Below are 25101 nucleotides of genomic sequence, written 5' to 3' on the forward strand. Positions count from 1 at the left end.
AGTAAGAATGTCATATATCAAGAAAACTAACAATAACAATTGTTGGAGGGGATGTGGCCAAAAGGGAACCCTTCTTCATTGTTGGTGGGAATGTAAACTGGTTCAGCCACTCTGGCAAGCAGTATGGAGATTCCTCAGAAGGCTAAATATAGAACTCCCCTATGACCCAGCAGCCCCACTTTTGGGTATTTATCCAAAAGACCACAATCAAAATCACAGTAATGCCACCAGCACAACAATGTTCACCGCAGCACAATTTGTCATAGCTAGAATCTGGAACCAACCCAGATGCCCCTCAGTAAACGAATGGATCAGGAAAATGTGGTACATATACACAATAGAATTTTATGCCTCTATCAGAAAGAATGACATTTTCCCATTTGTAAGGAAATGGAAGGACTTGGAAAAAATTATACTAAGTGAAGTGATCCAGACCCAAAGAAACATGGACTCTATGGTCTCCCTTACTGGGAATAATTAGTGTATGTTATACTTTAAAGGGGTGAATTTATTAGCCTTTGACAGTTAGACTGAGTAATTATATCCTAATTGAATTACATAGTTTAGTGAATAAAGCAAATTTTTGGAAGTATATCATAATCTTCTGTTCACGAAAATCTAAGAAGTCAATTTGATTTTTAGTATATGTTGCTCATTACTTAACCTTGGTATTTGAAGGTGAGCTATGTTTTCTGAGATTGTGCCCAGGAGAGGAACAGGGATGGGAAGATGAGCTTTTATGGTACATTTCAGTTGAACTTCATACAGTATCTGTACTGTTGTTCAGTTTTAAAAATATAAGCAGCTCAACATATCTGTCATATTAGAATATTAAAAAACCATGCAAAATAGGTTAAAGAGACTTATTCACATGAATTCCCTATCATACACAAGAAAGGTATTTAGTTCTTATATGGTAAGATGTGGACTGAATAGCAGAAATAACAATGCATCTTACTGAAATTAAATAATACAGTTTTAGACTCCAGTATAGGTAGTTTTCTAGCTCATACTCTTGCTTCATATTAAGACTTTCAAGAGCAGTAGCTAAAATATGTTAAACATTTAAAATAAGGTGTTTAGGACTTTGAGGCTTTTAAAAAATATCTACAAAGGGCTGGGGATATGGCCTAGTGGCAAGAGCGCTTGCCTCGTATACTTGACGCCCTGGGTTCGATTCCCCAGCACCACATATACAGAAAATGGCCAGAAGTGGCACTGTGACTCAAGTGGCAGAGTGCAAGCCTTCTGCAAAAAGAAGCCAGGGACAGTGCTCAGGCGCTGAGTCCAAGGCCCAGGACTGGAAAAAAACAAAACAAAGCAAAAACTTGGAGCTGGGGATATGGCCTAGTGGCAAGAGTGCTTGCCTCGTATACATGAGGCCCTGGGTTCGATTCCCCAGCACCACATATACAGAAAATGGCCAGAAGTGGCGCTGTGGCTCAAGTGGCAGAGTGCTGGCCTTGAGCAAAAAGAAGCCAGGGACAGTGCTCAGGCCCTGAGTCCAAGGCCCAGGACTGGCAAAAAAAAAAAAAAAAAAAAAAAAAATTACAAAAAATGAATGTTTCAAATTTTTGAAATCCATTTTTTTTAAATGTGTTGCCTCTCCTTGGGTTTTTGTTACTATCACACTGTATAACTGGAACCTGATGTCAAATTCCATTGTGTCAGATGTTGTTTCCCTTTTAGGAAGGAGTCCGCTTCTTTGTTGTTGATTGCCGTCCTGCAGAACAGTATAATGCTGGCCATTTATCAACTGCTTTCCACTTAGATTCAGATCTGGTTAGTATACATGCTAATTAATTTTTTTATGAGAGAAAGCAATTGTTTCTTCATCTGTCAATATACCTGGCCTAGATTGAGAAAGTTTTTATCTGCTTAATGAGAAGAGTCTATGCCCTTAGAAGAAGGGTCACTCTCAGGTTTCCTTTTCACCTAGAAACACCCTTGGGTCATCATAAAGGGTAATTGAGAACTGTTGCCTATGGCTTACTTCTGTTTATCATTGTTATGTCAGTAAATTCTGTGCTTACTGTGGGCTTCTTGGGGTAGATCACTTAGCATAGTGCCTTGCACCTAGTAAGTCTGCTACAGATATCAGCTCTTTTTTTAATTGGGTAAGAATTACAAAATCTATGCTATTTTTAAAAAATCATAGCACAATATTAATACATGTAATTAATATGTAAGAAGATAATATCTGACATACAAGTGCCTAGTTGTTAAAATTAGAATACCAGAGTAATTTTAGTTAAGGAGTGGATAAAGTAAGTAATTAAAGATTGTCAGAGATACTTAAAGCTGTTGGTAAAACTGAGGCTACATCACTTAAACTGTTTTAAGGTCATGAGAACCATAGAGATGGGAAAGCAGAGAGGAGTAGGGTAATAAATATGTGGTTTGCCCTTTATCTCCATCTTGTCTGGACAAATTGACAGGCTAATGGAAGTGTAGAAGGACCTAGGTGGTATTCAGAGGAAATGAACTGAGAGTGGAAATAATAAAAAAGCCCAGAGGAGGTTTAGAAATGGGGCTCAGTGAAAGCATCTGGTACCAAGTTTAAGCCCTGATCTGGACCTAACAAAAGAAAAAAGAAAGAGCCTAGAGCATTTGGTCCTGTGGGTGAGAAATACTGTTGGTTGCTTGTAGCCTGTTAGTGAACTCTGCACTTTTCTCTTCCTTGAATCTTCTCTTAGGCCTATTTAAAATTTTACTCTGGTGATTTTTGCCAGTCCTGGGGCTTGAACTCAGGAGCAATTGAGCACTGTCCCTGGCTTCTTTTTGCTCAAGGCTAGCACTCCACCACTTGAGCCACAGTGCAACTTCTGGCTTTTTCTATGTGTATGGTGTTGAGGAATCAAACCCAGGGCTTCATGTACCACTAGGCCATATTCCCAGCCCTCTGGTGATCTCGAACACTTTCTTTTTTACAATTAAGAAACAAGAACTCTATTGTTCACTGCTATTATCAACTTGCTTACCTTTCAGACTTTCAATAACATATTTCTTGTTTTATCGCTTGTTTTTTCACTCAAGTTTCCTTGGACATTATGTATAATAAATACTTAATGCTGTATAATGGTCCATGGTATAGGTATACCATAGTTCATGAACTGATAAATGTGTGTTTTGGTTATTTTTAAATTTATTTTTAAAACCAGTGCTGTAGTTAACATCTTTATATATACTTTGTGAGTTTTCATCCTTGTATCACCAGTACCTAAATAGTGTTCCTAAATAATGGCTTCTATTTCTACCTATCCTATAAGAAATAATGGTTCATTGGATAAGTAGAAATTAAGCTGTAGAGCTGTTTGATCTGTCTTTTTGGCATTAAGCCCACAGACACTGTAGCTACTAGTTGTTTTGCTTTCTAAGATTTTTTTTTCTGTAGTAGAGCAGTATTTTTAAAAATATGATCTTTGAATTTTCAACTCTGTCCTAATATATTGTAGAAACATTAAATATACGTTGTATATACACATTCCTTTTCTCTTATCCCAGGGAATTTTATTTGTAAGAGATTTATTTTTCCATCACTCTGCATGCCTCTACAAATATCAAAGGTTTTCCTGGAAAAATATTTTAAAATTTGAAATGCACGTAGAGCATACACTTGCCAAGTTTTTTATTTTTTTGGTTTGTCTAGATGCTTCAGAATCCATCTGAGTTTGCACAGTCAGTAAAATCCTTGCTGGAAGCACAGAAGCAGTCCATTGAGTCTGGCTCCATAGCTGGCGGGGAGCACCTCTGTTTTATGGGTAGTGGCAGGGAGGAAGAAGACATGTATATGAACATGGTCCTGGCACACTTTTTACAGGTATGCTGACATAGATTATTTCATTTGCTTGGTCATTGCTGTCACCATGAAGAAATTCACATAGATAATTTCATGTAGCTAAATGTATTTTCTGTATTTTTCTTCACAGCTTTTTAGTTTTGTGTCTTGCCTGCAAAGGTAATTTTCTTCTCCAGACTTTTCTCCCATATTTAGTATTTTTCTTTTCTTTCCTCCTTCCTTCCTTCTTCTTCTTCTTCTTCTTCTTCTTCTTCTTCTTCTTCTTCTTCTTCTTCTTCTTCTTCTTCTTTTTTGAATGTTTTGAAACAATATAGTCTTGAACTACCTAATTTTTATTTTGATATACAAAGTGAAGGAGTGAATTTTTTTTAATCAGTCTGAAAATATTGCCTTTTTAATACAACAAATTGCTTATCTATCTACATTATGCTCTTGCATCGTTGTGTCTATATAGTTCATTTTAATGTCTTCACTGTCGATTTGGATATTTATACATATTTATCATGATATTTAAACATCTTTTCGTGTCTGACTGTTGTCTTCAGCATAGCTGATTTGTATTAATAGTTTTATGTAACCTGTCCCTCTTTTTTCTTTCATTGTATCAGCCAATGATGACTCTTTATTTCTTTTAGTTTATTAAGTTCTTCTGTAGTTTTCACATTGAAGTCCTTTTTTTATTGTTAAAGTGTGATACAGAGGGGTTACAGATTTATATGAAAGGCAGTGTGAAGTCCTTACTTTTTATGATCTTAAACTGTGGAGTCAGGAAGATAGTTGGCTTGTTGTTATGCAAGTCACTCAGTTTAGATTCATTTCTATTATGTTTCATTTTACTGGGAATCTGATCTGAGAAAATTATTCACAAAGTAAAATCCTTGAGACAAAAGTTAAAATGAAATAGATATTTGGAGGAGAGATTACCAGATGATTTTAAACTGTTTTAGTGGAGAAAGTTAAAATAATGCAGAATAATAAAAATTAATTTCAAAATTGCTTCAGAACCAGTGCAACTATGTATGAAAATGGCATAAGGAATCTCAATAAAAGCTGTAGTTGAGTAGGATGGTCAGGGGTGGGAAAAGAGAAAGCAATAAAAGAAAGGTTACTTCTTACTCAAATATAGTACATGCATGTCTGAAATACCATGGGAAAACCTTAGTACAGGGGCTGGGAATATGGCCTAGTGGTAGAGCACTTGCCTCATATAGATGAAGACCTGGGTTCAATTCCTCAGCACCACATATATAGAAACAGCCAGAAGTGGTGCTGTGGCTCAAGTGGTAGAGTGCTAGACTTGAGCAAAAAGAAGCAAGGGACAGTGCTTAGGCCCTGAGTTCAAGCCCCAGGACTGGCAAAAAGAAAAAAAAGGGGGGGGGGCGATTTCAAAAAACAAAACAAGAAAACCTTGGTACAATTAGTACTTAAAAAAATTCCAGGAAAATGAAACAGGCTCTGTTGAGGGATGCTGTTGGGAATGGGTGAGATAATAGAGAGAGTGAATGAGGATGAATATAGTTGAAGTAGTTTATTTGCATGTATGAAAATAAATCTGGCGAAATTGTTTTAAGAATGAAGTAGGTGGGGCTGGGGATATGGCCTAGTGGCAAGAGTGCTTGCCTCGTATACATGAGGCCCTGGGTTCAATTCCCCAGCACCACATATTCAGAAAATGGCCAGAAGTGGCGCTGTGGCTCAAGTGGCAGAGTGCTAGCCTTGAGCAAAAAGAAGCCAGGGACAGTGCTCAGGCCCTGAGTCCAAGCCCCAGGACTGGCAAAAAAAAAAAAGAATGAAGTAGGTGGATAAAGGAGAAACATGCTGAGTTTGACTGGGATACATTGTTTACATACACATATGGCAACATCACAATGAAACTCATTGTACAACTGATGTATAATAAAATACTCTAAAGTGCTTCAGTATCAAGAATAATAATTTAAACTTTATTTTCATTACAGAAAAACAAAGAATATGTGAGTATTGCCAGTGGAGGATTTATGGGTAAGCCTTTAGTTTATTAATATCTTTGCCTCTACTTTTTTTTTTTCTTTGTGCTAGTCCTGGGGTTTGAACTGTCCCTGAGCTTTTATGTTGAGCCGTAGGTATACATCCACCTTTTTGTGGCTAAGTGGAGTTAAGATTCTCATAGAGTTTCCTGCCTGGGCTGGCTTTGAACCAGTCTTCATATTTTAGCCTTTCTTGAGGCTAGGATTATAGGCATGAGCCACCAGCACCTGACTTGCCTCATGCTTGTGAAGCAAGTGCCATTGTGCTATATCCTCAATGCCTCCAAAAATACTTTTTATAAAAGGTTATGAAAACTTGCTCATATTGTTTTCCTCTGTGGAGAAGACTGGTAGGCTTAGGAAACAAGCATTAGAGCAATACTGGTTATAATTTGCCCTTTGTACTGCTTGTTTTTTTTTGTTGTTTTTTTTTTTGGCCAGTCCTGGGGCTTGGACTCAGTGTCTGAGCACTGTCCCTGGCTTCTTTTTGCTCAAGGCTAGCACTCTTCCACTTGAGCCACAGCGCCACTTCTGGCCATTTTCTGTATATGTGTGGCTGGGGAATTGAACCTAGGGCCTCATGTATACGAGGCAAGCAGTTTTGCCACTAGGCCATATCCCCAGCCCTGTACTGCCTGTTTTTTAACTGCTTGAAGCAATAAGCTGGCAAGAAAACATTGGTTGGATGTAAAAAAACAAACAAACAAACAAACCTGACACTTTCAAACCTGTAGACTAATTCCTGGTAATCCAGTATAGTATAATAATTGGCAACGTCTGCAGTATTTCAAACTTATGAAGGAGTAGGTCAGTATAATAAGATTTTTTAAAAACTTGCTTTATATTAAGAAAAGAGGTATCAAAGTATAGAACTATCAAGGCTGAAAGAGATAAATTATAAAATCAACATAATTTGAAGATAATAGAATCTTGAAATTTAGTCATGGGTGTTTTATCAGGAGTAACTTTTTTTTTTTTTTTTGCCAGTCCTGGGGCTTGAACTCAGGGCCTGAGCACACTGTCCCTGGCTTCTTTTTGCTCAAGGCTAGCACTCTACCACTTGAGCCAGAGAGCCTCTTCTGGCCTTTTCTATATATGTGGTACTGAGGAATCGAACCCAGGGCTTCATGTGTACGAGGCGGGCGAGCACTTTACCACTAGGCCATATTCCCAGCCCCAGGAGTAACTTCTGACCTAACATAATTTTATAACATAACTTAGAACTTTTGGTAAATTAGTGTCAGTTTCCTTTTGGTTTTGTTGATATTTGCATTCATTATGATTATCTCCTGTATATATAATGTATAAACCTTTGAGGCTCATACCTAGACTTATCTATAAAAGCTATTATTAATAAGTATTGGTAAACAAGCATTGGCCCTTGACCCAGTGCTATTTATTAGGAATCCTGATGACCTGATAGAGTTTGGTTGTTAGCAGATAGTTCTCCAAAGTATCTGGAAAGCTGCACTGGTAGATCACACCTGTAATCCTAGCTACTCAGGAGGCTGAGATCTGAGGATAGCAGTTCAAAGCCAGCCCAGTGAAGGGAAGCCCATGAGATTCTTAACTCTAATCACAGAAAAAGCTAGAAATGGCACTGTGACTCTAGTGATAGAGCTCTAGCCTTGAGCAAAAAGGAATTCAAGGACAGTGTCCAGATCGAGACTCTGGACCCGGAAAAAAAAGGTATCTGAAAAGCATTATTTTATACTTTATTCTGTTTAGTCTAGTTTGTCCTTAAACTCTTTTTTTTTTTTTTTTTTTTGCCAGTCCTGGGCCTTGGACTCAGGGCCTGAGCACTGTCCCTGGCTTCTTTTTGCTCAAGGCTAGCACTCTGCCACTTGAGCCACAGTGCCACGTTTTCAGTATATGTGGTGTTGGGGAATTGAACCCAGGGTTTCATGTATACAAGGCAAGCACTCTTGCCACTAGGCCATATCCCCAGCCCTGTCCTCAAACTCTTAATCATCCTGCCTCATCCTCCCAATTCCTGGGAGCTAATATATGTTATATTTTCAGAAATGGGAGTTTGTATAGATAAAATGTACTCTATATTTTATTTTCTTTCTTTCTTTTTTTTTTTTTTTTGCCAGTCCTGGGCCTTGGACTCAGGGCCTGAGCACTGTCCCTGGCTTCTTTTTGCTCATGGCTAGCACTCTGCCACTTGAGCCACAGTGCCACGTTTTCAGTATATGTGGTGTTGGGGAATTGAACCCAGGGTTTCATGTATACAAGGCAAGCACTCTTGCCACTAGGCCATATCCCCAGCCCTGTCCTCAAACTCTTAATCATCCTGCCTCATCCTCCCAATTCCTGGGAGCTAATATACGTTATATTTTCAGAAATGGGAGTTTGTATAGATAAAATGTACTCTATATTTTATTTTCTTTCTTCTTTTTTTTTTTTGCCAGTCCTGGGGCTTGGACTCAGGGCCTGAGCACTGTCCCTGGCTTCTTTTTGCTCATGGCTAGCACTCTACCTCTTGAGCCACAGAGCCACTTCTGACTTTTTCTGTTTATGTGGTGCTGAGGAATCGAACTCAGGGCTTCATGCATGCTAGGCAAGCACTCTACCACTAAGCCACATAAAAATACTAGACAGCTAGTATACTGTATATATTTAGACACTTTTTAAAGTGCCATTATTTCTTTCTTTTTACCAAGAATAATTTCTCCTTCCAGAATTGTTAATAAATAAGACTTCTCTGTTATGGGAAGAATGATTTGATGTCTCCTTAGGGTATAACAAAGCCTCCCTATGTTTTCTTTTTTTTTATTTATTAATTGAACACAAATTTTTTTGACAAGGTGTTGTGCAAAAAGGGTACAGTTACATAGTAGGGCAGTGTGTACATTTCTTGTGATATATTACGCCCTGTTTTTCTATCCCTTCTCTAGGTCAGGTAGACATATATACAATATACAATGTATCAAGAACATATACAGTAGCCACGTGGCCACGCCCAAGAAAGTCCGCCTAGGGCTTTAAATGTAATGTCGATATTAGACAATATGTTGACAGTAGTCTTATATGAACGTACATACATAGCTTTTGAGCTGTTGTATTCCCCTGAGAGGTCAATTTTTGACCTTTATATGTTGAGTAATTGTTTGGTTTTAGTTACATACTGTTGGGTCACTGCCCCATTCCTGTGGGGAATACTATTTGACAAGCAGTTTTTGGTTTCACAGATTTGGTCTCTACTGTCTCTCTGTCTCCCTTTGTTAACAGTCATATATCAGGGAGATCATGCCCCTTTGTTTTCTGTGTTCTAGGCTTGTCTCGCTCAACATTATTTGTTTGAGTTCTGACCATTTCCCTGCGAATAACAGTATTTCACCATTCCTAATCGCTATGTAGTATTCCATTGTGTATATATGTTTTCTATTGATGTCATAGAAATGTTGCAGAGACTATCTGTTAATACTTGACCATTTGCCTTCTGAAAAGGAAAATAGAAAGCCTTTATAGTTAGCATCTTTCTCAGGGACAGTTAAGAAAAGTTCTCTGCCAAGGGCTTTTAAGAGATAGAGAAAGAAAGGTTTATCATAGCTCTTACTCCTTTACTTCAAAATAGTCATAGAGCAAGAAACACCTTCATTTATAGTATAGCCTTACATCTTTTTCATTCAGTGGTGAAATGTTTGTTATACTTCTCTGGTTATGAATCTTCACAGAAATTCAGGCTTGGTCTTGTCTTGTTTATTTTAAGCACTGCAGCAACACCTGGCAGATATTAATGTGGATGGACCAGAAAATGGATATGGCCATTGGATTGCTAGCACCTCTGGCTCAAGGAGCAGTATTAATTCTGTTGATGTAAGTTTATGTATAGAGTCAATTTTAATCAATTTCCAGAATAAAGCAATTAGCTACCAAACCCCACTACAACGGAAATGGAGCCAAAATATTTCATATGCAAACAGTGAAGAGTCTCATTATTACATGGATCAATGAAATGATGAGAGTGCCTGTAGAACAAACTGGACAACACTCCTAAGTGAGCTGATTTCAGTAAGCTCTCAATTCATTTGGAGTAGGAGATGGTTAGGCTCTTGTTCACATCTCCTGCACTCTGTATCTGTATCATTCCAGCTACAGCTTTACAGGCCTAGGACTGTAGAAGTATTCACAAGTGAGAATGGGCTAAGCCAAGAAAGACAGGAAATGATGCCCACCTTATTTGATTTTCATTTACTGAGCTGTGCGGTGTTACCCTAGCAGATCATTTTTTTTTCTGTTTGAATTTTGGAAATATTTGCGTAATAAGTCTTTGTTGCTTTTTCCATATTTCATGTTCATTGAATTTGATGTCATTTAAAATTTCTTAACAAACAACAGTTATCTCATGTTTATTCTTTAAAACAAAGAGTGGGAAAACTGCAGTACAGGATCACGATTACTAATTTAGAATTATGGCTCTGCTTTACCTGAGTTTGGGTTTCACCTCTATACCTTCTTCATGATTGATCTTCAGTGAAATCAGCTGGGACAATAACAGAACTTTCTTCTTAAGAAGGACTTGAAGATTACATGTGTGAAAGCATGTATAGTTCTTGTCCCTAAATATTGAATAGTAATTATTATAAAGTTGTAATTCACTAAATGCATTGATTTTTCTATGCAAAACTAAGATTATTGTTACAGCATTATCAGACAATAATGATTCTGAGTTTTTTTGCCACTGTGATTCTTGAAATATGTAAGAGGTCTTGGTGTGAGAAACCAAGTAGTATTCCTTTGCATAGGTATGTTTACATATAATTTATTCAGCTAGTACCATACTGTGGAATATTTACATTTCCTGTCTTTTTTGTTATAGATTACTTTTATTATTATTATTATTATTATTATTATTATTATTATTTTGCCAGTCCTGGGCCTTGAACTCAGTGCCTGAGCACTGTCCCTGGCTTCTTTTTGCTCAAGGCTAGCACTCTGCCACTTGAGCCACAGCACCACTTCTGGCCATTTTCTATATATGTGGCGCTGAGGAATCGAACCCAGGGCTTCATGTATACGAGGCAAGCACTCTTGCCATTAGGGCATATTCCCAGCCCTGTTATAAATTACTTTTATACTGATATATTTTCATATACCTTGATTATTTTCATTTTAGAAGGGAATGACGATCAAAAGTTCACTTATTAAAATCACTAAAATGTTTTTAAGCGTGTGTGTGTGAGAGGAGGCGGGGGGGGAAGGAAGAGGAAGAGAGGAAGAGGAAGGAGGGTGGTAGTCCTGCATTTTGAAGTTAGAGCCTTGTATTCTTTCTTGGCTTTCTTGTCCACCACATGCATCCAGTTTGCCATTTTGCTGGAGAGGGAATCTCCAGACAGTTCTGCCCAGACAGTGCTACAGATCTCTCAGCTTTTTCAGTAGCTAGGATTACAAGTGTGAGCCACAAGTTTTGGGCTGTCTCCTCTAAAGGAGTGGATTAGAACCCATCCTGATGTAATGCTGGAGTTTGAACTTAGAACCTGTGCATTTGCTAAACAAGACCTCTACTACTTGAGCCACTCCCCTAACTCATTTAGCTTTAGTACTTTTTGGATAGTCTCATGTTTTTGCCTAGGACTGATCTTATACCTGGATTCTCCCATGTAGATTCATGGGTAACCTCTGTACGTATATTTCTCATGTAGCTGACGTTACAGAAGCATAGCACTATGCCCAGTTGAGATGAGGTCTTACTAACTTTAAAGGCCATATTTCTAAGTACAGTCTTATTCTGAGATATACTAGGAATTAGGAATTTGGATTTTAACATAGGTGTTTGTTGGGAGATATAATTCAGTATGTAACACGGATATCCTTTACTAGTAGTGTGCTAATTATTTGGAGAGCAGTTAATGTTATGTTCTTATTTTTCAGGGTGAATCTTCTAATGGCTCAAATGATAGAGGAATGAAATCACTAGTAAATAAAATGACTGTGGCTCTGAAGACAAAATCTGTTAATGTCAGGGAAAAAGTTATTAGTTTTATTGAGAATACATCAACTCCTGTGGACAGGTAAGTTTCTTACACAGTATGGTTCATGAGGACTTATTAAGACTAAGGAATTATGTTTTACAGTAAATACATGTTTGTTGGAAGTGTTCTAGGAAAGGATCATAAAGTATGTTTTCTCTCAGATAATTTTATCATTTTTACTATAATTTCAGAGTATACTGTATTTTGTAAAATTTGGGTGTGGAGATGCCTTTCCTCTTCCACTGCTCAGAATAAGATACAAATAAGGAGTCTGTTCCTTTGTATCATTCATGTGTCTGTACATCTTACACACTTCATTTAGTAGCTGTTTCCCAAGTAGCAACTGGATGAGGAGCATCTACCAAATGCAGGGATTTTATAGCTGGAATTCCTTCCTCTGCTCTAGGAATTTAAAGTGTACACAATTTGCTTATGCTAAATATGGTAGTATCACACTTCAAATATCTATTTTACTACTCATTGTTTTACATTCATATCTGTAAGTATAAGTGAATAATATATTTTCTATGTATTAGTTTAATTGATCTGAGGGCTGGGAATGTGGCTTAGTGGTAGAATGCTTGCCTAGTGTAATTGATCTTTCTTGTTTAGGAACAAGTTTAAAACAATTTGTTTCTAAGCAAGTAAACTTGGATACTTTTTAATAGTATTTGATTTCACTTTCGTATTTTACTTGCATGTATTTGGGAAGTGAAATACTTGATTGTGAGAACCGGATGTCAGAAGTACATTTATTTCCATTTAGTAAATGCTAAAAAACGATAATGAAATATTTTTACTAATCCAAAAAACTGTCCCTATGTAAAATACTCTTGATTGTTGCTAAAGTGTTTTATCAAGTCTGAAAGATTTGTTCTCAAAAGCCTAACATGTACTTGGAGTTAGTGCTTCTGAATTGCAGTACTATTTCTGCTATATTCTGTGGCATGACCATTAAAATTTTTACTTTAAAATGCACTCATTTCATTTAACCAATGGAAATTAATAATGATTGTCAGCTGAAAAGATGATTGTCTTTGTTAATGTATGAATTCAAGCTAGCATCTCTTCCTATTTCTTTGTACTTAGAATAATTGAGATATTTTCTTTGTAATGTACTTCTGAGTTAGGGAAACTGATTACACTATATTTTTGGTTTTTTTTTTTTTTCTTTGTAATCATTTCATTCTGTCCTCTGCCTCGATTTGCTATAGAATGTCTTTCAATCTTCCCTGGCCAGACAGATCGTGTGCAGAGCGGTAAGCCAAAGTAGAGCAGCTTTGTTGAGCCTTCCTTTTCCATTAGCATGCCTCACACTGTGCACTTGTGTTCTTTGGCTATAATTTCATGCAGTTATTTCGAAAGCTTACGTTTGCTCATGTTGCTTGTAAGAGTGTGTATGCTGGTAGTTCGGCTTTCCTCTTTGGTTTTTACTTGGGTCATTTTTTTCCTTGCATGTTTCTGTCTCCTTAGATAAAAATCAAACTTGTTCAAACCCATGCGGTGTTGATTCTGAGACAAGAAAGGGTAAAGAAGAGGATGTATATAGAATAAAGGAGGCAGGACTTTAACTTTGGAAATAATTTACTACTGTCAGTTTGCTGCTTGAACAAAATTAATAGTACCTAATAATTAGTACAAATCATGGTTCAAAAAATGTTGTTGAGAATTGAACCCAGGACCTTGTAGGGCTGCACATGCTCTCTGCAACTGAGCTGCACCTCTAAGCTTCGAAATTCTAAGATGCATTATGTTAATACATGTAAATGTTAGATTAAAAATATATGTATTTAGGTTGGTGAATTAAACATAAATCTGTTTAAAAGATTTGTGCTTTGACTTTCTTGTCCATGACTGCTGCTCTCCCTCTTGAGCCATGCTTCCAGCCTGGCATTTTGAGGGTTCATAATTGGAAATAAGAGTCTTATGGATATTTTTTGCCCAGGCTGTCTTCAAACCACGATCTTCCAGGTCTCAGCTTCCTGAGTAGTGAGGATTAGAGATATAGTATGATTGTTGTTACTTTTTGTGTTGTGGTAGTTTAAGCTTTAAGATCAGAAGATAATTGACAATTTAATATCAAAATTTTATAATGTAAATTTTGTAATTTGTCTTTAGATAAAATGTTCAATCTGAATTTTAAAGTTGGTTGAACTGTTTTATCAGCTTTCCATTACTGTAACAAAGTACTTGAGATAATCTTTAAAGAGAGGAATTGTTTATTTTTACTCATAATCTGGGAGTTTTGGTCAATGTTAGTACTGACCCATTGCTTTTGGGCCTGTGGTAAGGCAGCATTTCATGGTGGGGAATACACAGTGGGGTAAAACTGGTCACCTCATGGATGGGATGTACAAGAGAACCACGATGGGTCATGGTCCCAATTTCCTGTTGAGTTCATCTCCCCATGCTGCCTGAAAACCTTCATAAGAGACTCGTCCTCTCAAAGTGTCCAGCACCACTCCGTATCACCAAGCTGGACACTGTCTTCACCCTTAAGCCTTTGTTGGAACACCACTGATACAAACTATAGCCCTTTATTTAGATTTAAACTAGGAATTTAAGCCCCTATCATTCTGTAATTTTGTGTGTGTGTGGTTGGTCGTAGAGCTTGAACTCAAGGCCTGGGCCTTGCCCCTGAGCTTTTTTTTTGGCCAGTCCTGGGGACTGGACTCAGGGCCTGAGCACTGTCCCTGGCTTCTTCTTGCTCAAGGCTAGCACTCTGCCACTTGAGCCACAGCGCCCCTTCTGGCCAGTTTCTGTATATGTGGTGCTGGGGAATCGAACCCAGGGCCTCATGTATATGAGGCAGGCACTCTTGCCACTAGGCCATATCCCCAGCCCACTATAGCCCTTTATAATGAAATCGCTGATATAAACTATAGCCCAGTAAACTGAACATAAATATAGAATAATTTTACATTAGCTATATTTTAACCTAAAAACTAAGTTGAGTTTGTTGCTTCTGACAACTTTATGTACAAGTTAACCTAATTCATAATTGTTTTTTTTTTTAAAGAAATGTTTGGAAGAAGCAAAGATTTGTCTATTTCAACAAAACTAGTTTATAGTGAGATTTTAATTGATGCTATACATTAAAATTATTTAAATAAATGCAGCTTATTAAATTAAAACTGAGACATGACACCTGGCTCCTCCCAAGTCCCCACCTTGGACTTTGGAAAGTACAGGGTAGGGTATTCTGAGTTTCTTCGTGCATGATGACGAAAGCTAAGTATTCATCTTCTTCTGTAGTGGATAACCTCAAACTTACCCTGCACATAGAGCACGTTTCCCCCCAGAAGCATGTAGTATTTTGTTGAAATATTTTGACTTCATTTTTGTTTACTTGAAAAATGGTGAAGTATTACTATGTTACGAGAGAAGGCATACTTTTGTAGTACTCATTGATTCTATATGCTTCGGCCTCGTGTTTCTTTCTCGTGTCTCTGCTTCTGGAAAAAGAAATTAGATTCATTTGCATTGCTTATTATATTTATCCACCAGAAACAAAATCTTAGCCTCAATTGAAATAAAAGTAGGGATAGGGTTGGAAGCATGGCTCAGGTGGTACATTGGCAGCTGATGATCAAAAGTGTCAGGTTAAGAGTTTGGATCTCAAGTCTCAGACAAGAAAAAGAAAAGGAGGGCTGGCCGGTGCAGCTCATGTGAGCCTCTGGATGAATCTCCAGTAACATGCACACTGACCATACCAGAGAGAAGAAAATCAGGAAAAAATTCTAAGATACTTGTAAGGGAAGTCTTGAGCACTATTATTAAATTTTAAATATTTAGTGCTATAACTTGTTTCTTTTTGTTTTGTTTTTTTGTTTATTGTCTGAGACTGGGACATGAACTTTGCTCATGGCTGGTGTTCTATGACCTGAGCTATGCCTCCAAACCCCTATAACTTGTTTTATATGATAAACATGTATACATATACATTGAATTCACTGTATACTAGCCATTTCTTTAAAAATAATCAATTTATTTTTCACAGTAACCCTAAAAGTTAGATATCACTGCCATATCATAAATTTAGTGATGATGAAAAAGAGCAGAGAAAGATACATAGCTTTCTGAGGATCAGAAATAACAAATATTGAAATTGTTTATCATTTGAGTTTTACAGATTTAAAGAATATCAGCTTATCATACATGTTTGGTACTTTTGCTAATATAAATTCTTTATTCTTCTTTCAGTTTCCTTAACATAGCTGTCCTAAAGTTATGGGTGGTGTTATGGGGCCAAAGAACATTTGTTTGAATATTCACATGATGCTTGGTGAAAAACCTTTATTTAACTGATACTTTCCCTTTTAAAATTCTTTGAATGTAGGCATGTGAGCAGCAGTGACAGAGTAGGCAAACCTTACCGTGGTGTGAAGCCTGTTTTCAGCATTGGAGACGAAGAAGAGTATGACACAGGTGTAGTATCACTTACCTACAGACTTTTTCTTCAGCCACTAGGAGTAATTGTAGAAATCATCCTGGAACCAATGAATTATGACTGACTGCTTTATAAAAACAAGCAGTGAGATTCTACAGAAAGAATTTAAGGGTTTGTGGGTTCAGACTTCATCTGTAGACATGACAAGTCTAATGTGAAGTCCCTTTCATCACTCACTAAGAGACTAGAGTTCAGAGAATTCTAAAATGGACATCTGGGAAAAAAAATTATTTGAAACTTGAGGCAGTTTTCTAAAAGGCCACAAGATGGGGATATTGGGTCAGGGAGGTTTTTCTTGTATTTTTACCTCAGTACCTGATATACTCAGTACCTGATTTATGTAACTGTCACCCCTCTGTACAACACCTTTACAATAAAAAATTGATTACATTGGTTTATAATTTGATATACCAGATTATCTTGATTAATTATAATATTAATATGTATTTATTTAGGAAAAAAGTATATAAGTGTATAAAAAGAGGAAGAAAAGAATTCCTAACTTTCATCTTGCCCTTTCCACTTAGCAATATAATAAACACATGTTGATACTCTCCATTTCAGCCCATCTGCCTCCTCAAATCTTTGTCATATACCATAACTACTTAATTTTTGTGTGTGTGTTTCACATGGCATTTAAAAAAAAATGCTGGATTTGGGGATTGAATTCAGGGCCTGAGAGCTGTTCTTAAGCTTTTTTGCTCAAGGCTAGCTTTCTACCATTTGAGCTCCACTTCTGGCTTTTTTAGTGGTTAATAGGAGATGAGAGTCTCACTGCCCAGGCATAAACTGTGATCCTCAGCTCTCAGCCTGCTGAGTAGCTAGTTTTACAAGAATGAGTCTCTGGCCACTGGCTCAAATGACAATATTTTTATACATATGTCTGGATGAACTATTGAATGCATAAATTCTTAACAGTAGGATTGCTAGACTAAAGGGAATCACAGTTGACATTTTTTTTTGTAAATGTTTCAAAATTACCTTCCAGAAATCTTGTATTGAGATAAATATGTTATTTCTAGTTGTTTGCTTTTCTTTTCCCTTTCTGTGGCCATTTTCCTTTTTCTGTCTCTCTAAAATATCTCAACCTCTTTCATTAATGAAGCAGAGAGGCAAGTGGATGAAGAAGTATGACATATTTAATTACATTTATCATACACATGCAGTGGGAAATGGTCAGTATAAAAATGAGCAATTTAGAACTATATGTATCAGGCATAAATTTAATAATGTTGGGAACAGGGTATAAGTTGTAGAAGAATGTGTGGTTAAATGGTGTACTTTTTATTAGCATTAAACTGAAAACACTGCTACATACTATTGGAGGATATTCATGTTTGGTTAAATTAAAAGCATTTGTGGAATGAGTCATACCAAATAGAGATAGTGACTGCTCGATTTGATGAGGATGGAAGGAGGCTGTGATTGGTTAGAATAGTGTCCCTGTTTCTTAAGTTGGAATACAGACACACCAGATTTTCTTTTTACATATGTTTCTTTATGTTCTCAAACACTTAGTAGACATCAAAGAGAAGAACACTTACAGTTTACCTAAGGACTATTCATTTTTTTAATATGAGATTAAATTGGAATGTTTTTGATGTCTTTAGAAAATAATTTTACTCATTTATTCCTGGGAATTTTATTTTTTTTCTTTTAAAATCAGAGAGCAGCAAAGAAAAAGAACTCTGCCATCTTTATCTCAAGTCAGGTGCTTATTACTGGGCTATTTAGCCATCTCTCCATAGACTAGTCAAATCAAATATTATCTGTGTCAAGACATTTTTAAAGTGTATTCACAATATAAAAATGCTATTTCATAGTATTTGTGTATTTATATACATAAGGAAATAGTGTGTTAGAATTGATTTTCATTCCCCCAAACCTATACATATAAATTACTATAGAAATAATTTTGAAATCTCAGGTTAAGAATTATTTAAAGTCGATAATGTCTACTTTTCTTTGTGTATGTGTGCTGGTCCTGAGGTTTGGACTCAGGGTTTAGGTGCTGTCCCTGAGCTCTCCCCCCACCCCTCAAAGCTAGTGCTCTACCACTGGAGCCACAGCTCTGCTTCCAGCTTTTTTTGAGGGTAGTCATTTGGAGAAAAAAGTCCCATTGACTTTCCTAAAGCACAAGCTGGCTTTGAATTGTGATCCTCAGATCTGAGCTTCTAGAGCAGCTAGGATTACAAGCATGAGCATGAGTTCATGAAAATAATTTCTATTTTTAACACTGCTTTCTTTATAGATGAAATAGACAGTTCTTCAATGTCAGATGATGATAGAAAAGAAGTTGTAAACATTCAGACTTGGATAAACAAGCCAGACATCAAACATCATTTTCCTTGTAAAGAAGTGAAAGAAAATGGACACATGTTTCCCAGGTACTTTTAAAAATGTCTTTTTCAAAAGTAAAGTTGAATTTGAGGGAATTAATGATATAAAATCAAATTATAAGAATACAAGAGGGCTGGGGATATAGCCTAGCGGCAAGAGTGCCTGCCTCGGATACACGAGGCCCTAGGTTCGATTCCCCAGCACCACATATACAGAAAACGGCCAGAAGTGGCGCTGTGGCTCAAGTGGCGGAGTGCTAGCCTTGAGCAGGAAGAAGCCAGGGACAGTGCTCAGGCCCTGAGTCCAAGGCCCAGGACTGGCCAAAAAAAAAAAAAAAAAAAAAAAAGAATACAAGAGGATATAATTTGCTGTTTATCCACTTGTATGTCTCAGTTTTTAAAGTACTGTTAATTTGAAAAAAATTTAAATATGAAAATAGTAATTGAAAACCTGTTAATATGTTGAAAATACTCTCTCTGCTTATGTTAGTCTATGCATAGATTCATGCACTTTTTTTTGTCAAGCCATTTGAAGACTTTATTCCTAAATGCTTGGTCATAACTATCCAAGACAACTTTAATGCCATTACTCCATCTATACATTTTTAAATTAATTAATCATACAGATTGTACTCAGAATTTTTAGTGTCTTAAGTATCTTTTTGTTGTTTTGTTGTTGGTCACAGGACTTGAACTCAGGGTCTGGGCGCTCTTCCTAAGCTCTTTCAAGTTTAGAGCTCTTCACTGTGAGCCACAGTGCCACTCTGGTGGTTAATTGGCGATGAGCCTCATGGGCTTTCTTGCCCATTCTGGCTTCGAACCTCAATCCTCAGATCTCAGCATCCTGAGTTGCAAGAATTATAGGCATGAATCACAAGCACTCAGCATAACTTTTTTTTTTTTTGGTGCCAATCCTAGATCTTAAACTCAGGGTCTGAGAAATGTTCTGAGCTTTTCTGTTCAAGTTTAGGGCTCTACCACTTGAGTCACAGCTTCACTTCTGGCTTTTTGATGGTTAATTAGAGATAAGAATATCATAGATGGGCTGGGATGTGGTTAAGTGGTAGAATGCTTGCCTAGCATGCTTGAAGCCCTGGGTTTGATTCTTCAATACCACATAAACAGAAAAAGCTAGAAGTAGTGCTGTGGCTCAAGTGGTAGAGTGATAGTCTTGAGCACAAGAAGCTCAAGGACAATGCTCAGGCCCTGAGTTCAAGCCCCAGGCTGACAAAAAAAATCTGTCAAAAAAATTTATCTGTCAATAAAACATCAATTTTGCATATAATCAAAGAAAAGCAAAAAATTCTAGGTACTTGTGTCTCATGCCTGTATTCCTAAAGCTTCTTGGGAAGCAGAGATCAGGAGGATTGAGTCTCAAAACACCTTCCGAGCTTGTAGCTGGGCATAATGGTGCTTGCTTGTTATCTCAGTCTACTTGGAAGGCTGAAATTAGTAGGCTCAAAAATCCAGTCCAGTAAGGGCAGAAAAGTCTGACAGACTTAGTTTCCACAGAGTGAAGCTAGACATGGTAGCTAAGCCCTTTGATACTAACAATGGTGGGAGCTTCAACATAGGCAGATTGAGTCTGAGGCAGGGGCCCGAGTAGGAATCTAAACCCTATTCTAAATAAAAACAGGGCTGACAGCAGGGCTGGGCAGTGTCATGCCAGCCTCACAAGCAAGAGGCTTGGTGCAAACCCTGGTATTACGGGGAGAAAAGTAGGAAAGAAAAGCAAAAGAAGTTTTAACATTTATTTATAGAGTATCCTGTTTGTATTTTTAACTTGAAAATAATTTCAGCTGGATATTTTTGTAATTGATGTCAAAACACTTGTTTTAAATTAACATTTACTTAACAATTTTTTCTTATGCTCTTTTTTCTTTCAAGTCATTTGTTGGTGACTGCAACACACATGTACTGTTTAAGGGAGATTCTTTCACGGAAAGGATTGGCTTATATACAGTCTCGACAAGCACTAAATTCTGTAGTTAAAATTACGTCAAAAAAAAAACATCCTGAGCTAATTACTTTCAAATATGGAAACAGCAGTGCTTCTGGAATAGAAATCTTGGCTATTGAAAGGTAAGATTTTTCTTGGGATGATTTTTAGTTACTGCAAGTCATTAAGCACAGATTGTCTATTTTAGTGGAGCAGAATACTTGAAACACTTCGTGAGTAACCTTTGCTGTCTTCCTTTGTGGTCCTTAGTCATAAGTGGTTTAGCCAGTAGTACATGATTGCAGTAAGTCCTCATAGCTAATCTCATCAGTTTTTTGACACAACAGTCTTTAAGACTAGTCTATACCAATGCTGCACTAAATTGATTTGTAATAAAATAAGATAAATTAACTAGTTTCCCCCTTCCTTGTGCTTATAGTGTTCATAGTATTTATAGTTTGCTATACTGCCTTGTATATGTACCACATAGAGATGAAATATATAATAGAATTTTTGTTCATTTATTATAGAATAATTTTTGTTATACATATATATATAATTTCATATAAGGTATTGTACCAGAGCGGTTACAATTTTTCGTAAGTCAAGCAATGAGTACAATTCTTCTTGGACAATATCACTTCTTTTGCTTTCCTCCAGATATATATTTCAGTATTTCCACAAGGTGTATATTTCAGTTTTTACTTAGTATGTATTGAATACCATGACTGTTATTTGTTCACCCTTCCTCCCTCCACTTCTGTACTCCTCTTCTGTCCCCTCTAGACAAGAGGACATTGACCAAGAAGCATTGAACTCATAACCTTAAGGGAGTCGTAGCTTCTTGGTACAGCTACTTAATAATAATTAAAAAAACAAATACTTTGTGTTCTTGGGAAGGAAAATGAATATTTAATCCATACTGTTGATATTTTGTAATAAATAACTGTAGTTCATGTTTAAAACGCATTTCAAGCTGGGCACCAGTGGCCTATACCTATAATCCTAGCACTGAGATCTGGGGATCACAGTTTGAAGCCAGCTTGGGCAGGAAAGCCCATGAGACTCTTTTTTTTTTTTTTAACTTAATAAAGAAGTTTATTATTTAACTCATGAGCCTACAGGTTCAATGGCATGATGCCAGCTTTAGCTTGATTCTGGTGAGAACTTCATGACAGATGGGATCACAGTGATGGGGTTCACTGAGTGCAGGTGTTTGTGTGTGTGTGTGTGTGTGTGTGTGTGTGAGTGTGTGAGTGAGAGAGAGAGAGAGAATATGGGGAGAGAAGAAGCCAGGAACAAATGGGAGGGGCAGTAGTAACTTCCCACTAGGCCCTGCTTCTTGAAGGTCCTACATCATTTAAAAAAATTTTTATTTTCAAAGTGATGTACAGAGGGGTTACAGTTACATATGTAAGGTAGTGAGTATATTTCTTGTCAAACTTGTTACCTCCTCCCTCATTTTTCTCCTCCCGAACTCCCTCCCCCAGTTGGTTTACAACATACTGTCTTGTAAGTATTACTGTTGCATTGGTTCACCTTTCACTCTTTGCCTGAGACTCTTTTTATTTCCACTGAACTGCCAAAAAAGCGAGGAAGTAGAACTGTGGTTCAAGTGATAGAACACTAGAATTGAGCAAAAGAAGTTCAAGGGCAGAGCCCAGCCCTGAGTTCAAGCCCCAGGACCAGCACAAAAGAAAGTATTTCAGAATCTGTGACATGATTTACTGTGTACAACCCTCTCTAAAACTGGAGGAATATCATCTAGTTTTACATATGAATTCATTTCAGGAAACTTAAATTACTCAAAGCCAAATTATTAGTTGAGTTGTTAGTCTTTGGAATTAGATACTATCAAAGTATATCCATGTGGCAGATTATGTTTACACGGGGCAGTAAAATATATGTGGTTACTTTGTGTCTAGCTATTGTGTGTATTTGATAATGAAGAATTTCAACAGTGCTATGTGCAAAATCACATTGCTTTTATGCTTAATTTTCTTTCAAAGTAAGTTTTAATTTCTTAGTGCCAGTGGCTTACACCTATAATCTTAGCTACTGAGGAAGCTTGAGATCTGAGGATTGAGGTTTGGAGCCAGCCCAGGCAGAAGAGTCTGTGAGACTCTTTTCTTTGTTAACTAACAAAAGTCTAGCAGTGGAGTTGTAACTTAAGAGGTAGAGCACCAACCACGAACACAAAAATTGAAGAAGCACATAAGGCCCTGAGTTCAAGCTCTACAACTGCTATACCCACAAAAGTTTTAGTTATCTGTTGCAGTAAGTTATAGGGAGCATAAGGAGTGCGTCTTTGTGCTGGCTTTGCGACTCAAGCTTTCCTTTAGAGGTGGCATGTCAACTGAGTCCCTAAGGAAAGCTGCTCTATATTAATATCTTTTTTTTTCTCCCATAGGTATTTGATTCCAAATGCAGGAGATGCTACCAGAGCCATAAAACAACAGATCATGAAAGTTTTGGATGCTTTGGAAAGTTAATATAAAAGAAATTTATTTAAGTGAAATTAAGGCAACCAAGAAAAACATGAACATATATTTCCTAACTGAATACTAACCAGAGACCTTTCATTTGCTCATGGGGGTGCTTGAATAGCAGGTCTGAGTGCAAATTACTATAATCAATCTTGGGGTGGTTAAACTTTTTTAAAGTTTTTCTTTGCAGTTTCAGTTTTATAAAATGATTTATTATAAAGGTCAGATATTAAGTGACTTTAAAGTAACTGGCCATGTGCCATTCAGGGCCAAGGGTACTAATGCAGTTCTATTTTGAAGAGCTGTTTTAAGGAAACGTGTGTCACTTTGAGGTTCCAAAACAACCATACAGATACATATTTGCAATGTCTTCACTGAAAATTAGAGAATTAGTCATAGACTTTATTAATTGCCATATTTAGTTTTATCCACTGAAACATATCAGAAACTGAAGACATAGGTTAATAATTATCTCACTGTTCTATTCTTTAAAAGAATGAAATCTTTTTATTAAAATGGTTGATGAGTCCAGCCAACTCCAAATGTTGTCTCTTGAGTGAGATATTGGAACACTGGTTTCTAAGTCATCTTTGTTCCAGAAGGTAATTAAATGTTCTGAGGTACTAAACTTGATCATGGTTTCTAAGGAGCAGTTCAAAGCATTATAAAGAGTAGGCATGTTAGGATTAAAGTTGGGATTTGGAGGACAGAGGTATATTTGTAAAAATGACATTGGCATTTATTACAAGTATATTTGGCTTAGGGTATTTCAAAGCCACACATTGATTTAGCTTCTTTGAGATTATGGTCTATGACCACACTAATACCCACTTAAAAGCCAGATCATTAACTGGATCACTTCAGTTGTTTTATATCATATCCTCAAATTTCTTTCATTTCTTTTTATTCTATCTTCTCACTAAAGATCCAGTGGTTTAAAACTAGTTTTACGCTCTTAATATTACGTAGCTGAAGTGATCTGCTTTGTTTTGCAGCTTTCTCTGCTTAATTCACTGAGGCCTTTATTAGTCACACATGAGGAGAGGTCCAGAAACATCTTTGGAGCCACAGATGGCTTTTGTAAAGTCTATTTGGGGAAATAGCAAATATAATCTACCATGTCCTAAAATGTAACAAATTATCTCTAAGGGACTGATAGAAATATCTAGATGTACCCTGTTGACAGCCAGTTATTTTAATTTACTTAACGTAAATCAAGTGAATAAAAGAATATATAATTCAAGAAATTTTATTCTGATACCTATATAAAAAGCTTACCTGAGTGGATGAAGACATTTGCATGAAATTGCACCTAGTGCAGCACTTGATATTTATAACTCTCCCAAAACTATTGCATTGCATTTTTTTCCATTTTCTTGGCACCCCTTCAGAAATGTTCCCAAGTCTCATTTTTTCACCCACTTCAGCCGTGGGACCCTTTTTCATAATATTGATGTAAAGACATTTGTGTTACTGTTTATAAATTACAATTGTAAATAAACTGGTACAGTTTGCTCAAAACTTTGTTCTTAAAGACAGTGTTTCTTGTCTTTTTCCCCATTTGTAAATGTCTTGGTACTACACAAATTAGAAAGTTGAAAACTTTTAAAAAACATTTTGCTAGCATACATTAGTTGTGCAGGGGAGTGAGGGTTATTGTGACATTTCCATTACATGCATTCAAATACTCCTCCCATCAACCTTACCCCATCTGTTACTGTCCCTTATCCTCCTTCCTGAATCAACAGCCTGCAAGCAAAAAAGCTAAGGTCCTGAGTTCAAGTCAGAGTACACACACACACACACACACACACACACACACACACACACACACACACGAAGGACTTTAAACAGTGGATAACCTCGTGTTTATGATTTGGAAAACATAAGGTGTTGGTTGCTTCTACCCCACTGAGCTACAGATTTAATTTAATTCCAGTAGCAGTTCTGAGATTTTGTGTCTGCTTGTACCAGTTCTGCAGCTTGAATTTAGCCTGAGCACTGTCCCTGAGCTTTTTTGCTCAAAGCTAGTTGCTCTGCCACTTGAACCACAGCTCGCTTGGCTTGTTGATGGTTAAATAGAGTCAAGAGTCTCATGGACTTT

At 36.9% G+C, this 25101-nt stretch overlaps 1 protein-coding gene across 2 annotated transcripts in view; it reads left to right on the top strand.

The window, feature by feature from the left end:
- Window positions 1-24518, top strand: part of Tbc1d23 (TBC1 domain family member 23) — a 49965-nt gene extending 25447 nt beyond the window's left edge. The window contains exons 10-19 of one of the 2 annotated variants that reach the window (XM_048346497.1): window positions 1690-1782; window positions 3650-3820; window positions 5758-5800; window positions 9521-9627; window positions 11683-11822; window positions 12998-13042; window positions 16123-16211; window positions 18485-18620; window positions 20460-20654; window positions 22922-24518. In XM_048346497.1, coding sequence (XP_048202454.1) covers window positions 1690-1782; window positions 3650-3820; window positions 5758-5800; window positions 9521-9627; window positions 11683-11822; window positions 12998-13042; window positions 16123-16211; window positions 18485-18620; window positions 20460-20654; window positions 22922-23003 — 1101 coding nt within the window. In that variant the 3' untranslated portion in view covers window positions 23004-24518. The remainder of the gene's footprint in view (window positions 1-1689; window positions 1783-3649; window positions 3821-5757; window positions 5801-9520; window positions 9628-11682; window positions 11823-12997; window positions 13043-16122; window positions 16212-18484; window positions 18621-20459; window positions 20655-22921) is intronic. The other variant, XM_048346498.1, reaches the window with a different exon arrangement.
- The last annotated feature ends 583 nt before the right edge of the window (window positions 24519-25101 follow it).

The sequence above is a fragment of the Perognathus longimembris genome, chromosome 5 (genome assembly GCF_023159225.1).
Source record: "Perognathus longimembris pacificus isolate PPM17 chromosome 5, ASM2315922v1, whole genome shotgun sequence".
Classification (NCBI taxonomy): Eukaryota; Metazoa; Chordata; class Mammalia; order Rodentia; family Heteromyidae; genus Perognathus; species Perognathus longimembris.